This window comes from Panthera uncia (assembly GCF_023721935.1).
Source record: "Panthera uncia isolate 11264 chromosome C1 unlocalized genomic scaffold, Puncia_PCG_1.0 HiC_scaffold_3, whole genome shotgun sequence".
Lineage (NCBI taxonomy): Eukaryota > Metazoa > Chordata > Mammalia > Carnivora > Felidae > Panthera > Panthera uncia.
The window spans coordinates 18,740,501-18,764,690 of record NW_026057584.1 but is presented as its reverse complement, the minus strand read 5'-3'; the positions used below and the strand labels follow the sequence as shown (position 1 = coordinate 18,764,690).

Here is a 24,190-nt window from a genome sequence, read left to right as displayed (position 1 = left end):
AAGGCACAGCTGGGCCTGCTGGGGTGGGGAGGCGGGGGAGCGGAGTGTGGAGGAGGCCGGGGTTTGGGGCCTGACCAAGAGCCACAGTAAGCCTGGAGCTCTGGTGGAGACGAAAAGGAAGGTGAGGCGGGGAGCCCGCAAAGAGACAAACCGTGGTGGGACCTGAATGCCAAGCTAAGGAGTCCGGACTTGATTCGGGAGGTGAAGTTATGCACGTTTTTACAGCAAGAAAATGGCAAGGTCGTATTTGTGCTTTGGCAAAATCAGCCTGAGGTTGAGCTGATTCAGTGGTTTTCCTTCCGTGTTCAATGGACACATTTTCCTCCTCATCTCACTGACAGCTCAGAAATGGTTGCAACCATTGTCCCCTTCCCTCATCTGGTGGTGCTCTTTCCTCGGCTTCCATGAAACCACGATGCTTTTTCCTCTTACATTCTGGAGGCCCTCCTCATTCTCCTCTGCAGCCTCTTCCCCCTTCATCTGGCCGTTAAATACTCACGGGGGCTCCTCTCCCTCTGTATTGTCTCCTGGGAGATCCTGGCCCTGTGCTTGGCTTAATTACACCCTGCACCAGGATGACTCAGCCCAGGCCTCCCCTCTGAGCTCCAGAGCCATATATCCAACTGCCTACTCCCGACAGGGAATGTTTTGGAAGCGTCTTTAATCCAGGTCCCAAACTCCCACCCAACCTTGCCTAATGCTGGCCTTCTTCCGGTGTTCCTTAGCTGAGCGGACCCACCACCATTCATCCGGCCAGGCCAGGGAAACATCTCAGAGGCACCCTTGACGCCTCCCTCTTCCTCGTCCCCTTTTCCAGCCTCTCCCCAAGCCCACTTGACCCTACTTTCTTGACACTGACCAGAACTGTCCACTCTTTTTTATCACCCCTGCCATTTACCTTGGCTTTTCCCCCTGGCCATTGCAAGGCCCCCAAGCTGGCCTTCTGACTTCTGCTCGGGCTCCCCTGCCAACCCCCCTCCACACCACAACCATCTCTTCAAAATGTAGAACTGGCCATGCCACTCACTGTCCCGGGGAAATCTCTACAGTGGCTTCCTGCAAAGGCCCAAGGGAGTGGTTTTCTTCTTCGCCCTTTTTCTTAAGCCCTTAACCCTGTTAAGATCGTGGATACAGAGGGGTGCCTGGGTGGCTCAGTTGGTTAAGCAGCCGACTTCGGCTCAGGTCATGATCTCGCGGTCCGTGAGTTCGAGCCCCGCGTCGGGCTCTGTGCTGACAGCTCAGAGCCTGGAGCCTGTTTCAGATTCTGTATCTCCCTCTCTCTGACCCTCCCCCGTTCACGCTTTGTCTCTCTCTGTCTCAAAAATAAATAAACGTTAAAAAAAAAATTAAAAAAAAAAAAAAAGATCGTGGATACAGAAAAGAGCATAGAACAAATGTACAATTGAACACCCTGAAACCAACTGCCATGAAGGGAGACAGAACGTTGCCAGACATCCCATTCCGTGTGCTCCTCAAAGTAGAACGACCACCTCCCCCCACCCCTGAGCAACTACCTAGCCTGACTTCTGTGGTAAGCATTTACTTATTTCTGTCATCTGACCACGTGTCACTAACTACTGTAGTTCAACTTTGCCTGTTTGGCTTTTTGTTTATATGTTAGTTCTCCTTTAATCTAGAGACCACCCCTCCCCCAATCTCTTTTTCTTCCCTCTTGCAATGTATTTGTCTTGTAGAATTCCCATTGCGTTTAAAATTAGAAAAACATTCCCTTCCATGCTTGTAAGGCTTTACTTGGTTTGATCCCCCTAAATCTCTCTAGCCTCATCTCCCACCAGGCTGCTTTTCACTCTCTTTCAACCCATGCCAACCTTGATTCAGTGCCCCCACGCCTTCTCCATCCCCCTGCAGGGCCTTTACCAAGGCTGTTCCTTCAGCTTGAAATGCTCTTCCTTCTCTTGTGTCTCCCGGTTAACCCCACCTTATTTTTGTATCTCAGTGGGAGCATTCTCTCCTTATGACTTGGCCAATCCCCACCACCAGAGCCTCACAGCCCTTCCCTACTCCTCAACAACACAGGTCAAGGTTGCGTTTTTCCATTTGTTTGTAAGATGATATGATTAATCACCACGAGTTCCTTGAGGTCTGCTTTTCTTCACCATTGTTTCTCCGCTACGTAGCTGGGTGCCTGGCACCTAGTAGGTGTTCAATTAAAAATGTGCTGGCTACTGCCCAGGGATAGCCAGCAGATACCAGGACGATTAGGAGAGACACCGAGACTGAAACATCCTGATTCCCTCAGAGGTGGGACCTGAAGCAGTGTGGAGAGGGGGTGTCTCCTGGAGAAGAATGGAGAGGAGGGTGGAGGCTCCCCTCAGAATACCTGAGGCCATGCCAGGGTCCTTCTGCCCACCCCCAGGCCCTAATGCAGGAGCCAGGTCTGGACTGGGATGGCCGGAGAGGCTCCTGGGTCTGACCACTCCCACCCGGGGCCACTGGGGCTGAGCTAAGTGGAAACAAATGTTCCCTGGCTTTTCCTAGCCCAGTCCTGGTGGGCAAGCAGCCCCTCCCTCTCAGCCCCTGCTCCCCTTCCCCTCCTCAGAGCCCCTTCCCAACCCCCTCCAGTTCCTTCTCCCTTTGACTGATGGGGTGATTGAAAGGTTGGGGCATAGGTAAGGGTGAGAGATACGGAAGATGTGGGGGCAGGTGGGCCCTGTGGGGAACTGGAGCCTGGGGTCACCTTGGACAAAGGCCCAGAGGGGGTCTCAGGAAACTAGGTCTGCAAGGCAGGGATTCAAAGAGCTAATGCTGGGAATCAGGGATCCAAGCTCCCACCCTGGGCTGGAAAGTCGCACCATCCTAACTTCAGGTGGGCTGGAAAAGCTGGGGTAGGGCCATGTGGGGGTTTGGAAGGGAGAAGAAAGTGACCCTTTTTATTTCTCCTTCCCTCCATCTCTTTAGAGAGGAGGGCTAGCCTTTCCTCTCTATGTTCTCCAGGGACCTAGACACCCAGGGCCCTTAGGAATTCTCAAGTCCTGTCACCACCCTAAAGGAATGGCAGTTGGGTCCCCTTGCTGGGGAAGAGGGAGGGCAATGCAGAGGGAGGGAGAGAGGGAGGTCCCTGGGAGGGGAAGGGTCACAGGCCCAAATTCCTGGGCTCCTGCAGCTTCAGTCATTCTGAGAAACAAAGGGGCAGAGAAAGTGATTTAGAGACAGACACAAATGGAAACCAAATTCTGGAGATGGGAGAGACACACGGAAAAGACACACGGAAAGATGGGGAGAGAGGATCTAACAGACAGAGAGCTCTGCTTTCCCTGCAGCGACTCTGATGTTATCTGTCTCCAGCTGCCTCTCTCCCCCTCCCCAGTCCCCACCTCTGCCCCTCCTCCCGCTCCCACTCCGCAGCCAGACATCCTTGTGCTCCTTCCGCCTCTCTCTTTTGCATCAGGGCCTAGATGTAGAGTTAAAAGGTTTTTAGGACTGAAGGCAGAGCCACGGAGGAAGAGGTGGAGGGGGCCCAGTGCCCAGAGGACAGGCAGAGGGGGATCAGAGAGGCACCACCCCCCTCCATGCTGCCCCCTTCTGGGCTGCTGTGTTCCCATTCTGGTCTCCTGTGAACGTTCCTCCACATTCATGCGTGTGCAGAGGTGGGGGAGGGGGGAGGGGGGAGATGGGGTTGCATGTGCATGTAATCTCCAGAGAGGCAGGCATGTGTCTCAGTCTGAGTCAGCCCATCTGTGTGTCCATCTGTACCTGTAAGTGAAAGTTACCCAACACTGTCGAAGGGAGGCAAGGGTGTCCTGTGGTGTCTGTGGGTTATCTGGACGCCTGTGCCCAGCTGTGGGTATGTGCAAGTGTGCACGTGTGTGTGCATGCATCTTGATCTGTCTTTGTGTACTTCCGTCTCTATCCCCAGCCCTGCTCCATGAAAAGTTTTCTAAGCTAATAGTGGGGGACTGAAGCCTCAGGAGCATCTGAACTCATCTCTCTAAAGGTTCGGAGGCCATAAGGGCATTTGCTCTGGTTCTGCCCATATGCCAGCCAACCCCTAGAGGGGGGTGCAGAGAAGGCAAAAGAGAGTGAGCAGAGACACAGTGGCCCTGGGAGCCGAGGATTGCCCATCACAGACTCCAGCAGACCCCTTCTCTGCCCCAGTGCTTTTGCAGGCACTACTGGGCCAATAGATTCTGCAATGGGACTCTGGGGGGGGGGGGGGGGGGTTGTGGGGAGATGAGGGCTTAGGGAATCCAGGGATGGCCAAATATTCTGTACGATCTGGCCAGAGAGAGTGCTGCAGGAGGGGTGGGGCGATCTGTGTGTGTTTGTAGGAAAGGTGGGGGGTGGGGGCAGAAAGGCCGCCTGCGGGGGAGAAGGCTTCTTGGCAAACGCCCCAGTTTCCTGCGCTGATCCCTGCTCCCTGCCACTGCTCCCAATTCTGTTGTTTCAATAACATCATTTTTATCCACCCCACAGAGAGACTGTGTCTTAGGAGAGGGAGGCGAGGGGCAGGGCTAGGACATGAGGGGGTGGTAATGGAAAGAGGCTGGGGTCTGGAGACAGCAGGGACTAGATTTGGGGCGCTCCCTCCTCAGGCAGAGGCAGGGCGGTCCCAGAGCCCTGGTCCCCTGATGACAAAGACAAATACATTAAAATTCTTGCCTCGGAGAAGAATGCAGGATAGGGAGAGCATTTCATAATCTGCAATAACAGTAGCTGGGTGGGGGCAGGGGTGGGTAGGGGACTTAGAACCCAGGCAGTGATTCCCAGGGGTCTGGTCACTGGCCACCTGCAGCCTTTAGGAACCCTCAGAGCTCTCCAGATGCCTGTTTAGCACCATCTGGCCTGAGTGTGTGCCCAATCTGGGTATGTCTTTGAGTGTATAGTGTCCACAGTTGGCATTGCCCTGGAAAAACAGCAACTGTGTACAAAATTAATAGGTGCAGGGGCCATGGGCGGCAGCTGGATGCTATTAAAGGCTAAAATGGGAGGGGGCAACATTTGGGCCTTGTGCCCCTCACTCTCCCTCAGCCACTAGGGGCCCTACCTCTTCTCTAGAGTGCCCCAGCCACCACCACCACCACCCCCACCACCACCACTAAAATTCTCTGTACCCAGTACAGGGAATTAGATTGACACAGCTTGGACACCACAGCCATGGAGTTGGGTTTGCAGCAAACCTAAGGAAGCAAAACTTCCCTTTGCGCCTAGGGCAATGTTTCTCCATTTCGGTTCTCCACTGGCTCCTCTGGCCTTCCCCAGATCTGCCTCCTCTCCGGGGTTAGGCATCTATGGTCTTCTGTCGCATCCCCTTAGTCCCTCAGCTTTGTCTCTATCCACTTGTCCTCACTCTCTTGGGGACTCAATCTTGCCTTGTCTCTGCTCACCAAGGATGTTTATCTCTTTAGGCAGTGGCTTCCTTCCCTCCCAGAGTTCAGGTGCTATCTCCATCCTAAAAGACCAGGAGCTTTCCTCTGAGTGCCTGAAGTTTCTACCACTAGGGAGACACCCCCCCCCCCCAACGGTTGATGCCACTCTAGCTGGTGGTGACAGGGAGACTGGCCCTTGCTGAGGAATGTCCTGCACCACCTGTCCTTCGGCACTCCTGGGGCACGCGGGGGCGGAGCAGGGACTGCAGCCACAGCCAGTACGCTAGGCTTGATGAATGGAGCTGTCCCTCCTCCCCACGGAGCCTTTGATCTCCCCCCCCCCCCCGCCACCTGGGGGGTGGCAGGGGCATCAAAGACATTTTTGTGGCATTAGAGAATCAGATAAACGCCATCTCACCTGCGGCTGGCTCTTCCACCCCTTCTGGCCCGGGCCAAGTTGGGGAAGCCACGAGAGGCAGGCACCCGCGGACACGCGAGGCCCGGCTGCCCCGAGTTCTGCCTCCACTAATCTCTCGCAAGACTGCAACCTCAGCTCTATCGCTCGCTTACACGTGCGAGCGCTTGAGCGCAGGCCATCAAGAGGTTCCTCTTGCTGTCTAATCTCCCCTTCGCAGCCCTCCACCCCCCTCCCCGAACGCGGGCTCGAAGAGGCGGGGTGGCTGGGGGAGCGAGAGCGGAGGCCTGGGGCTTCCTCCTTTCCTGGGGAAAGGCTGATAAAGGGGCGTGCGGCGCGGAGGTGGGGCCGGTAAGGGGTGACCCCTCCAGAGTCCGCCCGGCAGCCGGTAGAGTTCGACACCCCTTCCCGGAGCACCCAGCGCCCCAGGCAGACTTCCTCTCCCGGCCCCCTCACCAGCATCTCCCTCCGAACCACCGCCCCCACCCCCCCCAACTCCCTCATTCCTGGGAAGTTTTCTCTCTTTACAGTCAACAAACCTGTCAAACGTCTCCCTTCCAGCCCGTCCCCCATTCCCCAGCTCCTCTTCACCCCCCCTTACCCCTCTCCACCCTACTTCCCCGCCCCTCGTTGCCCCCGACTCTGGGAGGCGGAGGGGTCTCCCAGTCCGAGAGAGGCAAAGCGAAGGGGCGAGGCAGGCGGGTCCCGCAGCCACCGGCGCGCTCGGGCCCCGCCCCGGGACCTCGCACCCGCCCTCCGCGGAGCTCCGCGCCTCCAGCCCCGGGGCGCACGGCTCCCTCCCGAGAGTCCCGCCGCCTGACTGTCGCAACTGCCACCCCACGGCCCCCCTGGCCCCCGCCCCCGCCCGGGCCCAGCTCCCCTCCCACCCCCGCCCCCGGCTCTGATTTCTTCTCCCGAGCGAGCTCGGCGGGAGACACAGGCGCTGGCTGCCCCGTCCGCTCTCCGCCTCCGCCGCGCCCTCCTCGCCCGCGATGGGCCCCCCCGCCGCCGCCGGAGCCATCGCCTCCCGGCCGCCGCCGCCGCCGTAGCCGCGCTCGCCCTGAAGCCCGCGCCGCCGCGCGCACCGGCTGGCCCCGCAGCCTCGCCCGCTGACCGCACCGGCCCGCGGTAGAGCGCTCACGATGCTGCCGCCCGCGCCCTCCCTCCTCGGGCTGCTGCTGCTGCTGCTCCTGTGTCCCGCGCACGTCGGCGGACTGTGGTGGTGAGTGCTGTGTCGGGCTGGCTGTCCCCGTGTGGCTCCTGAAGCTCAAGGGTGGGGACTTCGGGGCTGACTGGCGGGGAGGGGTGGCGGGTGGCTCAGAAACGCGGTCCCGCTGCCTCTGGGCAGTACCTGCGAGCGAGCGGGAACCCAGCCCTAGGGCAGCTGGGGAGGTGCCGGGAGGTGCGTGCCGCTCTCCTGCCAGACACCGCCTGGGCCACTTCTAAACTGCCATTCAGATGTTCCTAAACCCACACCCCGCACATTCTATTGTATTTCCTCCTACCTTGTGCTACACACCCTCCCCACTCTCTTTCAACCCCCTCCGGTTATGCGCTCAATCCAGGTCCTCAAGGAACTGGCACGCGGGTAGGAAAGAGCTACCGGGTAGACAGCGGGAGGATCTGCAGTGAGAGATCCAAAGAAAAGAGTGTGTGAGGAGGGCCCTGGATTTAGGGGAGGAGGACTGGATTTGTGGGAAGGAGAAGAACAAGGTGGTAAGCCACAAAGCAGGGAAGGTCCAACAGCTGTCTCTTCCCCGCCTTACTTTGCTCAACAACCCACCAGCTTCTCGCTGAGAAGCTGAGTGCTACTTCAAAGTGGATGGTAGTGGCGGGGAAAAAAACGTAAAGGGAAACTGAGTCAGGACCGCGGCTTTCTCTACATCCTTCCCCCAGAGCAAAGAAGAGGAGGAAAGACAGGAAAGGGACCTAGGCTCCGACCCTTCCAGATGTGGGGGGTCAGAAATGAAAAAAATGCAGCTCGGGAGGTACTGAGAATCGTGAAGGGTCGTGGTGGAAGAGAGGGAGGCCTGGCCAGCCAGGAGATGGGGACGTCTTCCCAGACCTGGCCTCCAGACCGGGCCCTAGCTAGAGCAGACACCTACGCAGCTAAGGTCGCGGGAACTTTGAGCCTTGGGGATGGACAGCAACTGGAAAGGTGGGTGCCGGGTCGAGACCTCTCAGAGATCCGGATCCCGGAGACTTTCTTTTCCTTCCTAGTCTCTCTGGAGCTGCAAAGACCCGCCTGGAATAGATCAGAGTTTAAAGAGGAGGGACTTGGACAATACCGCTGATGCGTCAGCCAATCCTAAGAAAGCAGGGTCTGGTCTATTTGCATAGGGCCATGTCATTGGCTGGATTCCCTATCCTCCGCTCCTCTTCCACCCTCCCCCCCCCCCATTTGGATGGAGGGGTGGGGCAGGCAGATCCTTCTCCCCCCGGGAGATAGAGAGCTGGATGCCCACACAGGGAGCTGCTGGCTGCTATCCCTCTTTCGTGATGCGGGAGAGATGTCCCTTGGGGGTGTCAGTGAGGGAGCAAATCGAGGATGACCCAGGTCCCGGCCAGGGAACATGCGTCCTTCGATCCTGGCTTGGTATAATGCTGTGTCAGTTTTGAAATAGACAGACCTGAGATCTAATCTCGGCCGACAATAAGTCTGTGACCTTGGGCAACTCACTTCTCCCCGCGCCTCAACGTCTCAACTTTAAAACTGGGAAACAGTCCCCCTACCTGGTAAGCTAGATAGGAAGATTAGATGGGAGGATCTACAAAATGATTTGACACTGGGAGGTGCTCCATCCATAAGTGTAAGTCTCCTCCTCCACGCTGCGGGTTTTCCAGCTAGAGTTTGTAGGGGTGAAAAGGATTAATTTAAATTTAAAATTCCAAGAGTCCCAAGCAAAACTTCGTAAAAGAATCTCTGTCTTGTTTCCCAGACACACATTTCTAATTTTGCCCTTTCTCAAGGTATGGGGTCAGAGGTCTCTCCCAGATGGTAGCCACCCTCCCGCCTCTCCTTTTCCATTTATCCAGCTCATTCTCATCCTTCCAGTTAGAACAGCACATCTTCCACGACACTGTCTTTTTGTCTTTCCTCCCTTGCCTTCTGTGTGTTCCTACTGCACCCCATGCATGGGACAACCATGCCAGTTACTGCGTTTTACTGACAACCATCCCCTCTGTGGTCTCTCTTCCCTGCTCCGGGAAGTCAGAGCCTTTGTCTTTGGGCCCTGGAGGCTAAAGGTGCTGGGGAAGTATTGTGGAATGTTGCTGAATTGGTTGATTCACCTTCCTGGGGCTTGTATTGTGGGGGTTCTTTTGTTCAAGAGGGGTTGGTGGGTGGGTGACAAGCCAGAGGGAGAGAGAGTCTGGTCCCTTGGAGACTGACCCTGAAGCTGGGAAGCAGGGAGTGGGGGAGGAGGTGAGGAGGGCAGGTGTAGGAGAACACAGGGGCCTTCATGGCTGCAGCTGCAGAGCAAGCTGGGTGAAGAGTGAGAGGCTGGGGTGATAAGGTGTCCAGCAACTGCCTCGCTCAGATGCTTCCCACAGAGAACCTGCCTCTCCCACCTGCACCAGCCCCCTCACTCTCCTCTGTCTGTTTCCGACACTTCATTCCTTTGGTCTGAGTCCAGATTCCTTTCTTGGGATCTTTGACTCTACTTGCTGACACTCTTGTCCCCACCCCATCCTACCATTGCTCTCTGAGATCAGGCTTGGGCTGGTGGGCTGGACCCAGCATCCCTGGTGGCCTAAGGCTCCCGTCACTCTTTGCCCACCCCCCACCCCCACACTGCCCTTTACCCCAGCTTCACTTAGGCTAGTAACTCTATCAGGCTAGGGGCTTCCAGGTCGTTCTTTGACCTGCTTGCTGGCCCTCTTTTCCCTGCTTCTCAGAGAATGCTAGCCGGGCTGGAGCTCTAGCAGTGGGCAGGGAAGCAGCAGCCCTGCACGCCATCCCGACATGCTAATAGCCTCCAGGGTGGGAACAGAGAGGACCCCAGGAACGCTGAGTGACTGGATGGTCCTGATTAGGAAAGGAGGCTCCTGTAGGGGAATGATCCAGGGCCTGGAATAGGCTCAGGTACCTGGCTCCAGGTTCCAGAAAAGTCTCCCTTCCACTTCCTTTCCCCCTCCCCCTCATTCCCCCTCCATGCAATGCATGCTTTCTAAACTCTGCCTCCGGCCTCTCTGTCTGTCTCTCTCCCATCTGTAACCATATCTTTGTAAATCACAGAATCCCAGATTCCAGGACATTGGCCAGGCTCTCTTGAGGTCATCTTGTCCAGCCCACTGCCTGCAGGCCATCCAGCATGTGCCCTGGCCCCGACAGATCCCATTTTGAGACCGAGGCAGAGAGAGAAAGTCTGTGGCTTCCTGGTCACCAGCACCCATCCCACCAGCCTGCTCTCCGAGCCCCTCCCACCCTCCCCCAGGAAGTTCTCCTCAATGTCTGACCCATCTTTATTTATGCTCTCAATCAGTGCATGTGGAAAATAGCTCACTCTCACAGAATAGATCAAATCAATCTCCCTTCTCTCTTCCTCTTTCCTCTTTCTGTTTTATATTTTCTATGAAAGAAACCAACCCTCCCCCCTTGTTCCACTAGCAAAAATACCACCCAGTCTCACTCCCTTCCCCCATCTCATCTTGCCTTTCTCCGCCCCCCCCTCCCCGCTCCCCCTCACCCATTATGGAAAGGAAACAGGAACCAGAGGCCTAGGACAACCTCATCTCTGGCCCCACAGGGAGTCAGGGAAAGGACCCAGGCTTCTTCATGACACCCAGGTTTTCCAGCTGGAATCCCCCCTCCACCCCAGGCTGGGCTTGGCTATCCTCCTCCATCCTGTCTTTATCTGACCCTTTGTGGGCAGTCCTGTTCCTGGCCCCCACCAAGCTCCCGGCGGGGTGGGGACTGGGGTGGGGTGGCCACCCAGTACCCCCCTCCAGGCCTCCCGCCTTGGCAGCTTCCCCTGGAGGGAGACAATGGGGCTGTGAGCAGAAAAGGGCAGGGGCAAAAGGAGGCTGGCTCTATCTGGGCCAGAGCATGCCCCAAGCCCACCAGAGCCCTGGCACTGTGACATTTCCTGGAGGAGGGGGGCAGCCCCCTCCTGCCCTGTTCTCATCGGAAGCCAGGAGTTGGTGGGGGGAGGTCAGTGGGAAGTTTGATCACCAGGGCCCAGCGAGGGGGATTCCAGAATGTGTACTTTGATGGAGAAATGCAGCTGTGGAGGGGATGAGGCGAGGGCGGGGTGGGGAAGCCAGGGCGGGGGTCAGGCTGGCAGCAGCAGGGCGCCTGGCCAGCCGGAGCCGGAGGTGCTAGGGAACACAGAAGCCTGTCCCTAGGGACTGGGCAGAGCGCCCTCTAGCCTATGTCCTCCTTCCTGCCGGAGGCGGGGTGGGGCGAGACCTTGGGTGCTTCCCCTGATCCACCTGAGGAGGAGCTGAGGGAGGGAAAAGGTCGCTGGGAGGGAGCTCCGGTTTTCCACCTGGCCTCCAAAGCTGGTTCCTCCAGCTCCAAGCCCTCCATTTAAGCCAGAAATTAGAAATTAGATCTAGAAAGGACTTGGAGATCATCTAGGCCAATCATTTCACTTATGGTTAGAAGTCCAGCAAAGTCCGGGAACTGGAGGGGACTTGCCTCGGGCCATCCAGAATGCAGGCAGTGAGCACTAGGGCTGGGAGTCTACCTCCTGCCGAGTACCTCATCCCTGCGTGCAGTGAGGGGTGGGGGGGGGTGCAGTCAGGAAAGGGGTACAGGACCTTCCACAGGCCCTTTCTGCCCCCCACCCCACCTTCACATGGGTGCTCCCCACCTCACTATGGGAGAGCAGAAGACACATGACAGATTCTCCTCAGAGAATCCAGTGTGTGTTGGGGGGGGGGTCGGTCAATGTGTCCACTCCTTTGCCTCCCACAGCCCTGACCAGTAGGAAGCCCTCTTGACTGGTGACGTTCATCAGGGAAGGGAAAGCCCCTGCCTCTTCCAAGAGCCATGAGAAGGAGAGCAGCGTGAGGAGGTGGGAAGGACAGTGTCCAGGACGGGGCAGAGGGAACCAAATTGGGCCAGCGTGGGAGAGGGGTGGAATGGGGTATCTGGTGGGCGGTGGGGAGGCAGGGGTTAATGGAGCTGGGGCATCACTGGCTTTGATGTGGTGTTTGGGGTGGGGGTAGTGGCTGGGGGATGGGGAGCAGTAATTATCGAGTTAGACAGAGCAGGACAGGACAGGCGGGCGGGCACAGGCCCGGGCCCAGCCGCCTCAGCAGCCGTCAGGCAACATTTTTCTGCCCCTTCTCCACCACCCACTCCCCACCCCCAGGGTCCTTAGTCTGACCCCCACCTCCTAGGAGCCAGCAGAGGGAGCCCTGAGCCCTGGGGCTGTGGGTGGGGGCTGTATGGGGGTGGGGAGTGTGAGGAAATAGAGGGTGGCTGGCCAGGAGGCCCTTCAGAGGAAGTTGGGCACCAAAAGGGTCTGTGATCTCCTTGGCCTCGATAATCCACTCGAGTGCTCTCTGGGGAAGGGGAGGGTCCCGGAGGGTGCTTCTGGTTCACAGGCAGGGCCGGTGAGGGAGGAAGGAACACAGGGATCCCAGCTGAGAAGTCAGGGCAGACAGCTGGAGGAAAGGGTGTTCTCGTGAATCCACAAACAGCTGCCTGCACTCCTACCATTTGCCCTGCTCTGTGCAGGCCCAAGACATGAATGGGGGTGTGAATGGGAGGACAAAAAGCACTTTGCTAGAGCTCACCGTCTGGGCAGGCTCTTCTCATGTGTACCAGGGAAGTTGTCAGGTATCATGATTCCCATTTGACAGTCATGGACACTGAGGTTGCGAAGGTCAGGTCTCATTCATTCAACAAATATTAAGTGCCCACTTCACATGCAAGGGACTTGCTGACGTCTTAGGAGAAGCAAATGGCGGAGCCCAGATCGAAACCCAAGTCACAGACTCCCCAGACTCTGCACGTGTGCCACAAATGACATCGTGCTTCCGCGTGAGATCTTTGTCTTTAGTGTGTCTTTCACCTAAGTGGAGAGAGAAGACAGGGCGACACGACAAAATAGTTATGCCACTGGCAGGATAATGAGCACCCCCAGATGAGCGACACCTAAGGTGATGGGGGGGAGGGGTGGTCAGTGAGGGCTGGGCTCAGGGACGACAGGGATCTGAGGTGAGCTCGGAAAGATGCCGGGTGTGATTTTGATGACTTAGGAATTGGGAGGGGGTAGCTCTGAGTCCAGAAAGCTGGAGGTGTAATCTGGGATGGATGCAGTGAGCCAACCCTGCTTGGCAGAAGGGCTGTGTGGAGGATGGTATGCGAGGGCATCTCAGCTCTTCCAAAACCCCACGTGGTCATTCCCTCCAGTCCCTTTGGTTTTAAAGAGATTCACCCAGAGGCGCCTGGGTGGCTCAGTTGGTTGAGCGTCTGATTCTCGATTTCGGCTCTGGTCATGATCACAAGGTTTGGTTCATGAGTTCGAGCCCTCTGTGGGGCCCTGAGCTGAGAACCCCTCCCCCGCACACACACATGCTCCCTCTCTTTCTCAAAATAAACAAATAAACTTAAAAAATAACATTCACCTAAACTTCTTGAAGAACGGATTCCTCCATTGAGTGGCCAAGGTCAGCCACCTCTTTCCTCAGATTTCGTCTGTATAATGGGGGTGAAGTGGGTAGAGGAGGAGTAGATGGTTTCTGGCATTCCCTTTGGCCCTCTGAATCTGGAGATGGAAAGGTAGGTTAGGCCAGAACCTGGGGCCCCCAGGGCTTAGAGCTACAGTTGTTGCCAGTAGGAGCTGGCTGTCCCTAACGCCACCCCACTTGGCTATCGATTCTACCAACCAAGGTCCCTGGGAGGGAGATTTTGGCATCTGCCAAGCCAGTTAGAATGGCCAACCTTAGGCCTGTCCCTTCTTGTCTGCAAGATTTCCTTTAGGACTAGCCTCATTTTTTCTATGCCCAGGAATGGCTATTTGATTAGGATCTCAGATCCTACCTGCTATATATTATATAACTCCTACACCACTGTGCTTAGCCCCCCAAACAAGCAGATGCTCCCAAAAGGGTACATCTTCTCTGGGCTGACCCCAGGCCAATGCTGACTCAGAGGCCAAAAAAGCAGAGTTGATTCCCTAAGGAAGCAGAAGGGAAGAAAGGAGGGTAAAGAAAGAGGGGAGATGGGGGAGTTATTTCTTGATGTTATGTCCAGTGTTAACTTGGAGGGGACAAGGGAGCTTCTCGGGCAACTTCTCCTGTTTCTGAAGCGCGGAGAGAGAGCTGACTTGCCCACAGTGGCTCAGCTCACCCAGAGTTGACAGAGACCAGGGTGCAGAAGTGACGCTTGATGTTTTGCCCGATGCCCTGCCCCCCCCCCCACTCCTCTTCTGGACTTTCCTTTCCTGTGACTTGGGGATGGGAGCGAGGACAGGAGGGCAGGGAGCAAGCTGGTCCCTTGGGATTCTAGCTGCTACTACTGCCCATCCCTCCTCCTGACCAGCTTGTAAACAAGCCTTGTTCCCAGGCAGCAAGCCAGCCTGGGGAGCCAGACCCGGACCTGCAACTGACTCTGGGGCAGCCCCTCAACCCTGCAAAGGGCTGGCCCCACCTCCGGGAGGGCCCTACCCTTCCTGCTCCTCCCGATTTCTCTCCTATCTCTAGCCCCTGGCAAGCAGACAAGGTCAGGAGGTTTTTGCTTTTCTCCCTGCATACCCCCACCCTCTCTTGCTTCCCTAGGGCAGGAGGAGGGAGAGGAGAGGGATGGGGTCAGAGTAACCTTGAGAGGATAAAACCAGTCAACCTTGGGAAATTAGGGAGTTAGCAGAGAGCAGGGCTGGGAAGAGAGACTGGGGAGCTTAGTGGCATGGGGGGTGGGGTGATTTGGGGAAGAAGAGTTTGCAGAGCCCCAGACTCCCAGGTGGAGGCCTGGACAATCAGGTGGCAGGAAAGGAGCTGGACAGTCATGGGGAGGCCTGCTTCCCTGCCTCTGCATCCAGTGGGGGGTGGGCAGAGGAGGGGTGGAGAGAGAGGAAGCTGATTAGCAGTCATGGAATCTCATGTGGACAAGGGCCTGGACTCAAATGAGGACATTCTCCTTAGAAGGCTCATTCATTCATTCATTCATTCAAAAACATGGATTAAATGGTGTTCATTGTAGTATTAGAATAATCATTTGTAATATTGTAGTATTATAGTAATCATTTGCACATTTTCATAACAAAAATTGGGGGAAATACGAATTAAGCACCTAAAAATCTGCCACAGGAAACAAAAGAAAACGTCAGTTCTAACTCCCAAGGTGCTCATAGTCTTATCTACTGACCCTGTATAACCAGGCTGGAAGCCATCTCAAATCCTTTTTGTAATGAGGTGGATAAGTGGATGGGGGGAGGGGAGGATCGATGATACACGGAGAGAGAGAAAGAGACTGATAAACTCTTGGTGGTCACTGGGCCACTGGGAACCACCTTGTGCTGCCCTGTCCATGGCACACACTATCCACTGCTCCATCCACCACTTTTCTAGGATTGGGAATGGGCTGGGGCTGGACCTTTCCAGGCTGCAGTTGGAATGCAGTGATGGTCAGGTCCTAAGCATGGAGGAAGGAGTCTGGACTATAACTCTTCACTGAGAAAAGAATCTTGGCTCCAGGACTACTTGGGTGGGGAGGCTGACAATGATCTGATGGGGTGGGGTGTGTGTGTTGGGGGGGGGAGTAGGTTACCTTAGAAAGAACTGAACTTACACATCTTCTTACAACGGCCTCTTTAAGCATCTCGCTCCCCAGAGTTGAGAAGTTCTACCTTAAGACCTAAATTCTTCTTGCTGCTGTTCAAGCCCATTACATCTCATTGTTGTGGGGCCAGAACATGCCTGGGCAGCCTGTTCTTGTGGGGCAAATGGGGACAGGGGGGCTGATGGGCATGAAGGCTAAAATGAAAAGTAGGCCACCTTGACCTTTGGCACCTATCTCCCACCATTTCCCTCGACATTTTCTATCTCCTGGTGCTACTTCTCCCCACCCGGCGTCTTTTTCTGGCCTCTGCTGGAGGGTTTTTGTGTGATCTCAAATTACTCTCAGGTCCAAGTGCTCCGCCCACTCATTCCTGCAGCACAGGGACCACAGCTAAGCGTTCATCAAATAAGAGCGATCTGATTCAAGGAGTTCCACTCAGCTGCGAGTAACCTTTAACCTTCAGGGGTCTGGTCTATGGAAACCAAATAACAGCTCTCTCCTTAGGTGGAATGAAGGCTGGGAACGGAAGGATTTCTGGAGGTGTGTGGAACTTCCCATTCGGTCTTTACCCACACCAAGCCAAACGGGCATTCCCCTTCCCCAAACCAGTTAGGTCACAACCAGTGACGTCAGGGCCTGGCCTGCCTTGCCGGCCATGCTGCTCTGAAAAAGTCACAGACCCTGGAACAGAAGGGTAGTGTCACTTACTTCACCATAATGCTTCGGAGACTCAGTCCCCCAGCTACTTCCTCCTGCTCTCCCGTTCAGAGAGATAGAGGATATCCTCGTGCAAGGGCCCACCTTAGGGATCAAAGCCCAACCTTCCCATTTTACAGAAGGAGAAACTGAGCTAGAGAGGGGGTGTGAGCTTCATCACCCTTTGGGGTCAGGCCTGTTCTTTGTCTCCCTTTTGGCTCACATGGTGCCGGGTGCCCTCACCTTGAGTCAAATTCCTAGAAGGACTTATTAATGAAGATGTGCACAGAAGGATAAGGCTGAATCCTTGCTCTATAGCAATTTCGGTCCCAACGCTAGTGAAAGGGGACATGGGACAGTAAGAAAACCAGATGGGACAATCTCACACTCAGTTGGGGTGGGGGGAGAGAAGAGGCGCGTCCCAGCGCCTAGCTGTGGGCAGAGCGGGACTGGCCTCCCTCCCCGCCCCCGCCCCAGCCCTTTGAGTCATATCTTGGACGTGCTGTTCTTTGCTTTCTAGGGCGGTGGGCAGCCCCTTGGTCATGGATCCTACCAGCATCTGCAGGAAAGCGCGGCGGCTGGCAGGGCGGCAGGCTGAGTTGTGCCAGGCCGAGCCAGAGGTGGTGGCAGAGCTAGCCCGGGGCGCCCGGCTGGGGGTGCGGGAGTGCCAGTTCCAGTTCCGATTCCGCCGCTGGAACTGCTCCAGCCACAGCAAGGCCTTCGGGCGCATCCTGCAGCAGGGTCAGTGTGGGAAGAGCACCTGGGGGGCTGCTTTTTCTTTTGGGGGATCAGAGGAGAGGGGGGGTTGGGGGGGGCGGCTGCGGGAGCCCCACCTCTCCCGCCGGTCTGTGGGTACCCTGTCCCGACCCTGCCTCCCAGCCATGCTGCCTCGCCCACCGTAGCGCCTCCCCCCTCCCCGCCACCCCCGGGGACCCAGCCTCGGTCCTGCCGGCTGACTTCCCCCACCCTGCGCCCGGCCCGCAGACATCCGGGAGACGGCCTTCGTGTTCGCTATAACGGCCGCGGGCGCCAGCCACGCCGTCACGCAGGCCTGCTCCATGGGCGAGCTGCTGCAGTGCGGCTGCCAGGCGCCCCGAGGGCGGGCCCCGCCGCGTCCCCCGGGCCTGCCCGGCACCCCTGGGCCCCCCCGGCCCCGCCGGCTCCCCCGACGGCAGCGCCGCCTGGGAGTGGGGGGGCTGCGGCGACGACGTGGACTTCGGGGACGAGAAGTCGAGGCTCTTTATGGACGCGCGGCACAAGCGGGGACGCGGAGACATCCGTGCGTTGGTGCAACTGCACAACAACGAGGCCGGCCGGCTGGTGAGTCTGGGCAGGGGTGTGTAAGAGAGTGTGTGGGTATGAATGTGTGGGTGTGGGTAGATGTGAGTGGACGTGGGTGACGGTGGGGTGTGCGGGAGCGTGTTTGTAGACGTGTGAGGAAATGGGGGTGCGAATGAGGGCGTGTATGTGCAGGAGTATGTTAATGTGTGTGGGAGCCAGCGGGGCAGAAAGGGCGCACTTGGGAAGATTGGCTGGGGGCATGTGGATGGGCATGTGGGAGGCAAGGTGGCCAGCCTAGAAGAGGGAGTCCCTTGGGAGGCCTAGGAAGGCCTAGAGCTGGTGGTCTAGTGGGCAGGATGGGGAGGGGACACCCAGAGAAGAGGACTCAGGACCTCAGGTAGGGAAGACAAACCTCTGAGACCCGACAGGTGAGGCAAAGGCTGGGATAGGTAGAGATCTGGCTACCAGCACAGGGACAGAGAAGGGTGACAAAAGCTGGGGATGAAAGAGAAGATAGAAGCTGGGGCAAAGGTCTGGAGGTGGAGGAGTTGGGAGAAGTGAGGGAGGCCAGGGAAAAGGGCCAGAACTTGGCCAAGGAAGGCTTGGAAAGGTGTGAAAGACAAGGCTGGTGAAGGTAGGAGGGAGTCAGCTAAAGGCCAGGAAAGCTGTGACTGAACCTGGGCATTTGCCAACTGGCTGCCCACCAACTCCAGACTGGGCCCTGCCTCTCCCCTTCCCTCTTCAACGAGGAGTCCCCACCCCCCACCCCACCCCCGCCCCCTAGCTCTCCGTCAGATGTTTCCAGGAGGGAGGGTGAGGAAGGAAAGAAACCTGGGAAGGGGAGGGGGGCACACAAGTCTGCATTTCAGGTTGGCCTCTGGACTCTGAGCTTCCACAGATTATATTGCTGAGTCATCTGACACCATAAATCTTAGTGGGGTTGTGACTCTTAGACCCCAGCTTCAGGCACAAATTGCAGATAAGGGGCAGGGGTTCTGGATTCTGGTTCTCAGTAATGCATTCACCGTCGGCCATCCTGAAACCTATGCCTTAGTTCTAAGATGCTCTAGAGACCCCCCCCCCACACACACACATCCTGTGTCCTCTAGGGTTCAGCCCTGAGGCATCAGGCAGGGAGTAAGAGGGGGCCCAGAGAGGAATGTCCAGACAGGCCCACATACCTGTCAGACGCCCAGGAGGCTGGCTCTGCTCAGCCCTGTCTGGGGCCGAGAGGGGCAGCAACGAGGGGGCCCTGTTGGCAGAAGGAGGTTGGCAGGAGGAATAGAGCACGACAGCTGCAACCCCTCCCTGCCTCTAGGGAGACTCTCACCCCAGCCTTCAGTTCTGCTTTCTCTCTCTCCGATTCCCTGACTTTGCGTCCTGCGATCTCTGCTGCACACTGCGCCCCACTCCCCCCAACTCCTCTCACTCTTCCAACTTTGTAATTTTTCCTTCTCTCGGAGCTGTTGCTCCCCGGGTTTCCTCCTCTCCACCTTGCGCTCTCCTTTTTGGTTTTGGTCTGCTCTTTTCACTCTTCCGGCCACCTCACCCTCCCCATCTAATTTTTTGTCGGTCCTCTGGGCCTTTCCCCACCCGGTACCCCCAATCTGTCCGCATCCGCCGGCTCCTTTGCTCCCTGCAGGCCGTACGGAGCCACACGCGCACCGAGTGCAAGTGCCATGGGCTGTCGGGCTCGTGCGCGCTGCGAACCTGCTGGCAGAAGCTGCCCCCGTTCCGGGAGGTGGGCGCGCGGCTGCTCGAGCGCTTCCACGGCGCCTCGCGTGTCATGGGAACCAACGACGGCAAGGCTCTGCTGCCCGCGGTCCGCACTCTTAAGCCGCCGGGCCGCGCCGACCTGCTCTACGCCGCCGACTCGCCCGACTTCTGCGCTCCCAACCGGCGCACCGGCTCGCCGGGCACGCGCGGCCGCGCCTGCAACAGCAGTGCCCTGGACCTCAGCGGCTGTGACCTGCTGTGCTGCGGTCGCGGGCACCGCCAGGAGAGCGTGCAGCTCGAGGAGAACTGCCTGTGTCGCTTCCACTGGTGCTGCGTGGTGCAGTGCCACCGCTGCCGCGTGCGCAAGGAGCTCAGCCTCTGCCTCTGACGCGCCGTCCGGCTCTCCAAACCGCGCGCCCCTCGGCATCTGCGGGACCTCTGGACTCCGGCGGGGGCGCTGCCCCGCTGCTCGCAGCGAAGGTCCATCTCCCAGGCCTCCGCCAACTGTGAGGCGGCGGGGCTTGAGATACACGCCCGCCCACGAAAGCGAGGGGCGCTGAAGGCCATCCACCCCGGGGGAGCGCTCTGGAGGGCCCCCGAGGGAGGCTATGTAGTCCCTCTCGCTCTTTGGCCCCCATATAGGGGAGCCAAACTCGAGGCCTCTGGACGCAGGACGCCTTAGAACTGCTGGCTATGGGGTGGGTGGGTGAGTTTAGTATCAATAAAAATATTTAAACCAATAGGACTGGGCCCACAGTTTGGGAGGGAGCTGGCCTCCTGGGGGCCACCATGGGGCCAGGCTTCCGAAGGAGTGTGTAAAGGAAGATGGTTTTGATAGAACTAGCATCTCAGGGGTTATCACCTTAGGTCCCTATCTCCCCTACTGAATTAGGTTCTCCTGGCAACCGTGGAGAAGAGTGCCGATTCTTCTGGTTCACCCTTGTCAAACATCTCTGGCCTGGATCTGCAAGCTGGGAAAAACCTAGCTGTCCTTCTTTAAAGGGACAGACTGAAAAGGTCTAGGAAAAGAAGACCAAAGCCTCTGGTAGTGCACTCAGCTCTCAGTCCAGCCCTCATCTTCTCTGGGGAGGGTGACACCCTTATCTGCCCTTCTGTTTCTGTGATTCTTGGGGACTTTGAGGGTAGACTTCTAGGGCCACCCAAGCCCATAGGATTAAAGCACTTTGTAAACTGTAGAATGTGATGAGATTATGTTATTAGTAACATCAGGCTTTTTAACCACCAAAACTAACTTCATTGAAAAGACTGCCCCGATCAGCATTTCTAATCACACTCAGTGGGGGAGGATGCAAAGTTGTCCCAAGTTTCTCCGGGCACCCAACCACATTTCCTCCCTTCTGGTTCTTTCTCAGAAAGCTGATGTCGAGGCTGCAGGGACAGGGAGGAAAGGTTGGAGGTTCTGGGTTCTCCAGATCTGGATCTCATGCCTCCATCTTCCCACAGAGAGAATGGGGTGGGGGCATAGGCAAATGGCTAGGATTCAGAGCCCCAATTTTCCCACAGTCCAAATACTGCAGGAGAGAATGACTGCCTAGGTGTGTAGGCAAAGCATGAGCTTTGGATTCAGGCACTCTGTGTTTGAAGCTGCTGCTGCTGTTAAGAAGTTTACAATATAGGCATGTTAGCCTCAGTTTCTTTGCCTATATAATGGAATACCATCATGTTTCAGTTATCCATTGCTGCATAACAAAGGACCCCCAAATAATTACTTCTCCTGATCCTTTAGGTTAGGATTTTTTTCAGAGTTCAGCTTGGTGGCTCTGCTCCTTATGGCAGGGACCAATGGTTGTGGTCATTCACCTGGCTGCCTTCTGCAGTGGCTGGGCCAAGCTGAACAGTCTAAGAGGCTTGACTCATATGTCTAAGTAGTGCCTCAGAGCTCCTCCAGGGTCTCCTCCTCTCCATGTGGCTAGCTTGGGCTTGACTCATATGTCTAAGTAGTGCCTCAGAGCTCCTCCAGGGTCTCCTCCTCTCCATGTGGCTAGCTTGGGCTTCCTTACAGCATGGGGGCCTTGGTTTAGTTACACTTCTTACCTAGGCTGGCTTTCAAAATGGACATGCTGAGTGTGAAGGCAGAAGCTCCTTACAGTCCAGCCTTGGAAGTGACACAGCATTGCTGTCACTCCCTGTTGGTTGACACAAGTCATAGAACCAGTGAAAATTCAAGGGAAGGGGAAAGGGACACCATCTCTCACTGGGAGAGTGGCACCATTATCAGGACCATTCACATCCTCATAGAACCATGGGGAGGATTCTTCTGAGACATGAAAAGCACTTAGCATAGCATGTAGCACAATAGTTTATGTCAGGCTTATATTTAATAAATGGTAGTTTCTGTGAGAGTGGGAATAGAGAACTGATGCCTTGCAGGTATTGGGCAGACCTTGATTGCAAATGAAGATACTCAACTCAAACTAGCTTAGGTCAAGGGAATTAACTATGAAAAACAATTAAAAGGGAATTAATTACCTGGGAAGTGCAGGGGTGAGACTGAATTCAAGCACAACTGAACCCAGAGGGCCAGACGATGTCATAGGTCTTTCTCCCTTGTCTTCTTCCCTCACTACCCGCCCCCCCCAACATCTATGGTTTCTAGCTTATCTCTGCCCTTCTTTTCACACTGCCTTCATTATCTCCTGCTGCAGATAGACCTTCTCTATATGTCAGCCCTATGCCCACGTTCTTAGAGCTGGTGATCTAAAAAAGAATGGCTTTCCCAGCCAAAGTCCTAAGGAAGACCCTGATCTGGTCAGCTGGGGTCACTTGCCCACCCCCAAAGCAATAATTGTCCAGGAAGATGTACTACCGTGATTGGGACTGGCAGCCTGAGCTAAGACCACAGGTATTGGGGGCACAGGGAGGAGAGTAGAGTTTTTCAGTGAAACAGAAGGAAGGGGAACTCACCCTGGATGTAACAGACCTTAACCATGGCTTTCAGTGTATCTGTCCTCCCTCCCCACAATGCCTCTGCATCTGCCTCTTGACCTAGCCTGGTTCAGCCCTCAAGAATCACGTTTGGGATCCCAGAGTGAGGCATATATGGAGAGGGGTATCAGGCTGCAGTGGGAAGGAAAGGGCATCTGAATTTTCCTTCCTGCCTCATCCTGACTCCTTTAGGTCAAACGCCCGAGCTTCAGGGAAGTTGGACTCGGAACCTTCAAATGCCCAAACTTCAGAGAATCTGGACTCAGAACCTCTTCTACTCAAGGGGGTTTGACAACTTACCAAGGGTGAGAGTGGAACTGGCATCATGGGCAGCATGGAGGAGAAATGAAGCTTCCTAAATTACAGTTATCTTCAGGGCTCTGCCTTCCCCAGAGCTGGGTTCAATACTAAAAAAAAAAAAAAAAAAAAAAAAAAAAAAAAAAAAAACTCCTGCACTTCTCTCAGGGACCACAAGAGGGTGCACAGAGCCCAGCTTCCCTATTAACAGGGACCAAGAGACAGGACCTGCAAGCATCTGGGGAACTCAGAGAGCCTTGGACAGGAGAGGGTAGGATGAAAGGAAGAAAGGAGACCCACAGACCAGCTTGGGCCAAGCTTCTAGGGTTCCAGACTGTCTCAGACCTCTGGGCTGACCCAGACCTAGGGGCGGACGCCTGCGTCCCAGTGTCTATTGCCAGGTCTTGGTGCGTGGTGTGGAGTAGGTGATGCTAGACTCCCCCATGAGCCAGAGAAGGAAACTAAGACAGTGGCATGAACTGACACCACCCCAAGCAGGTGAAAAGGAATTCAGAGGAAGTAACATGATAACAGTGAGGAAAGGCCTAGTTTGCCAGCTTGACCTTGATCAAGTCAATTAATTTCTCCAAGCCTCAGTTCTCCCGTCATGGAATGGGGGTGCCTGATAGCTTTTTAGTACACTGGAAGAGAGCACTGCAATCTTCAAACCGATGGTCTCATGTTGGTGGTCCATTTTCCCTGACCAAGCTCAGCAGGAGTCTGGGAACCGCCTTCTGTGAAGGGTGAGAGCCTTGGCCTGAGAGGCACCATTTTGAACATTATTTTGGTCATCTTTAAGCTCAGAGATGGCTCTGTGCTCTTGCACTGCTGCCTGGGAAGAAGGCTGGAAGCAGAGCTCAGAAATACGCCCCCCCCCAACCCCCTTGCTTACCCAGCTGCTCAGCCCCAGGCACAGTCTGAGCCATGAAGGTTCCCTGCTGGCTGAGTGGTGGGGGACATGTGGTACCAGGGACATGGGGGAAGAGCACAGAGGCGCCCCAGATGTGTGCATGACCACATCAGGGACAGCGAGAATGCAGGCAGATGGGTGGGGAAGCTGCTGGAAGGCCCAGGATCAGCCTAAGGCCAAGGGCTCATTTCCCCTTCCTTCCAATGACCAAATACACTAGGAGTTTGGGGGACTAAAGCAGCCAGTTATCCCCCCTTATCTTGCTGAGGGGCACTGGTCCCTGAGGCCTGAAGGATGGGATAAAAAGCTCTTTTCTCGGTCTGGGGCTGCTTTCCCCTCCTCTTCACCAAGATGTTCTCTTGCAGAACATCAGGACTGAGCTTGGCCTGGTCCGGGTTGGGGCTGTGAGAGTCCCACCTGTTCTCACCCTGGTGCCTCCTCTAGCCCTCCCTTCCCTGTAACCTCCTCCAGGGTTGCCACAGCTGGAACCATTCTCTGAGCTGCCTTTCATCTCTGGTGCCCCCCCCACCCCCAGTGGCCCCTGTAATTGTGGTCTCAGCTGGCGGCTGCGGGGGCTGGGGCTGGGCTGAGGGCCAGAGCCAAGGGCAGGGCCAGGGTGGGGTCTGGGGGTTGCTGATAGGGGCTTGCCCATGGCAGGGGTCATTTGGGACTGGGGCTCCAGTCACACACTCTTTCTGGGCCTCATCTCTGCATATGCCAAGGCCCCTGTGCCTACATATGCCCGCTCCTCTCTGCACTGAGAAGTGCCCCAGGCTTGGGCACTTTTAGACCCTCATGACATCAGGCCAGAACTACGTCCCAGTGCAAACAAGGCTTGAGAATCATTACTTGCCTCCTGGGATTTTCAA

The 24,190-nt window shown here is 56.3% G+C and overlaps 1 protein-coding gene across 1 annotated transcript; it reads left to right on the top strand.

Annotated features, from left to right (window-relative positions):
- The first annotated feature begins 6,813 nt into the window (after positions 1–6,813).
- WNT6 (Wnt family member 6) lies at positions 6,814–20,361 on the top strand. Its single transcript, XM_049614856.1, is given in 5 exon segments — positions 6,814–6,964; positions 16,692–16,912; positions 17,156–17,310; positions 17,312–17,491; positions 19,095–20,361. Coding segments are annotated over 5 exon segments (1,098 nt in total). The 5' UTR covers positions 6,814–6,884; the 3' UTR covers positions 19,557–20,361.
- Positions 20,362–24,190: the final 3,829 nt, after the last annotated feature.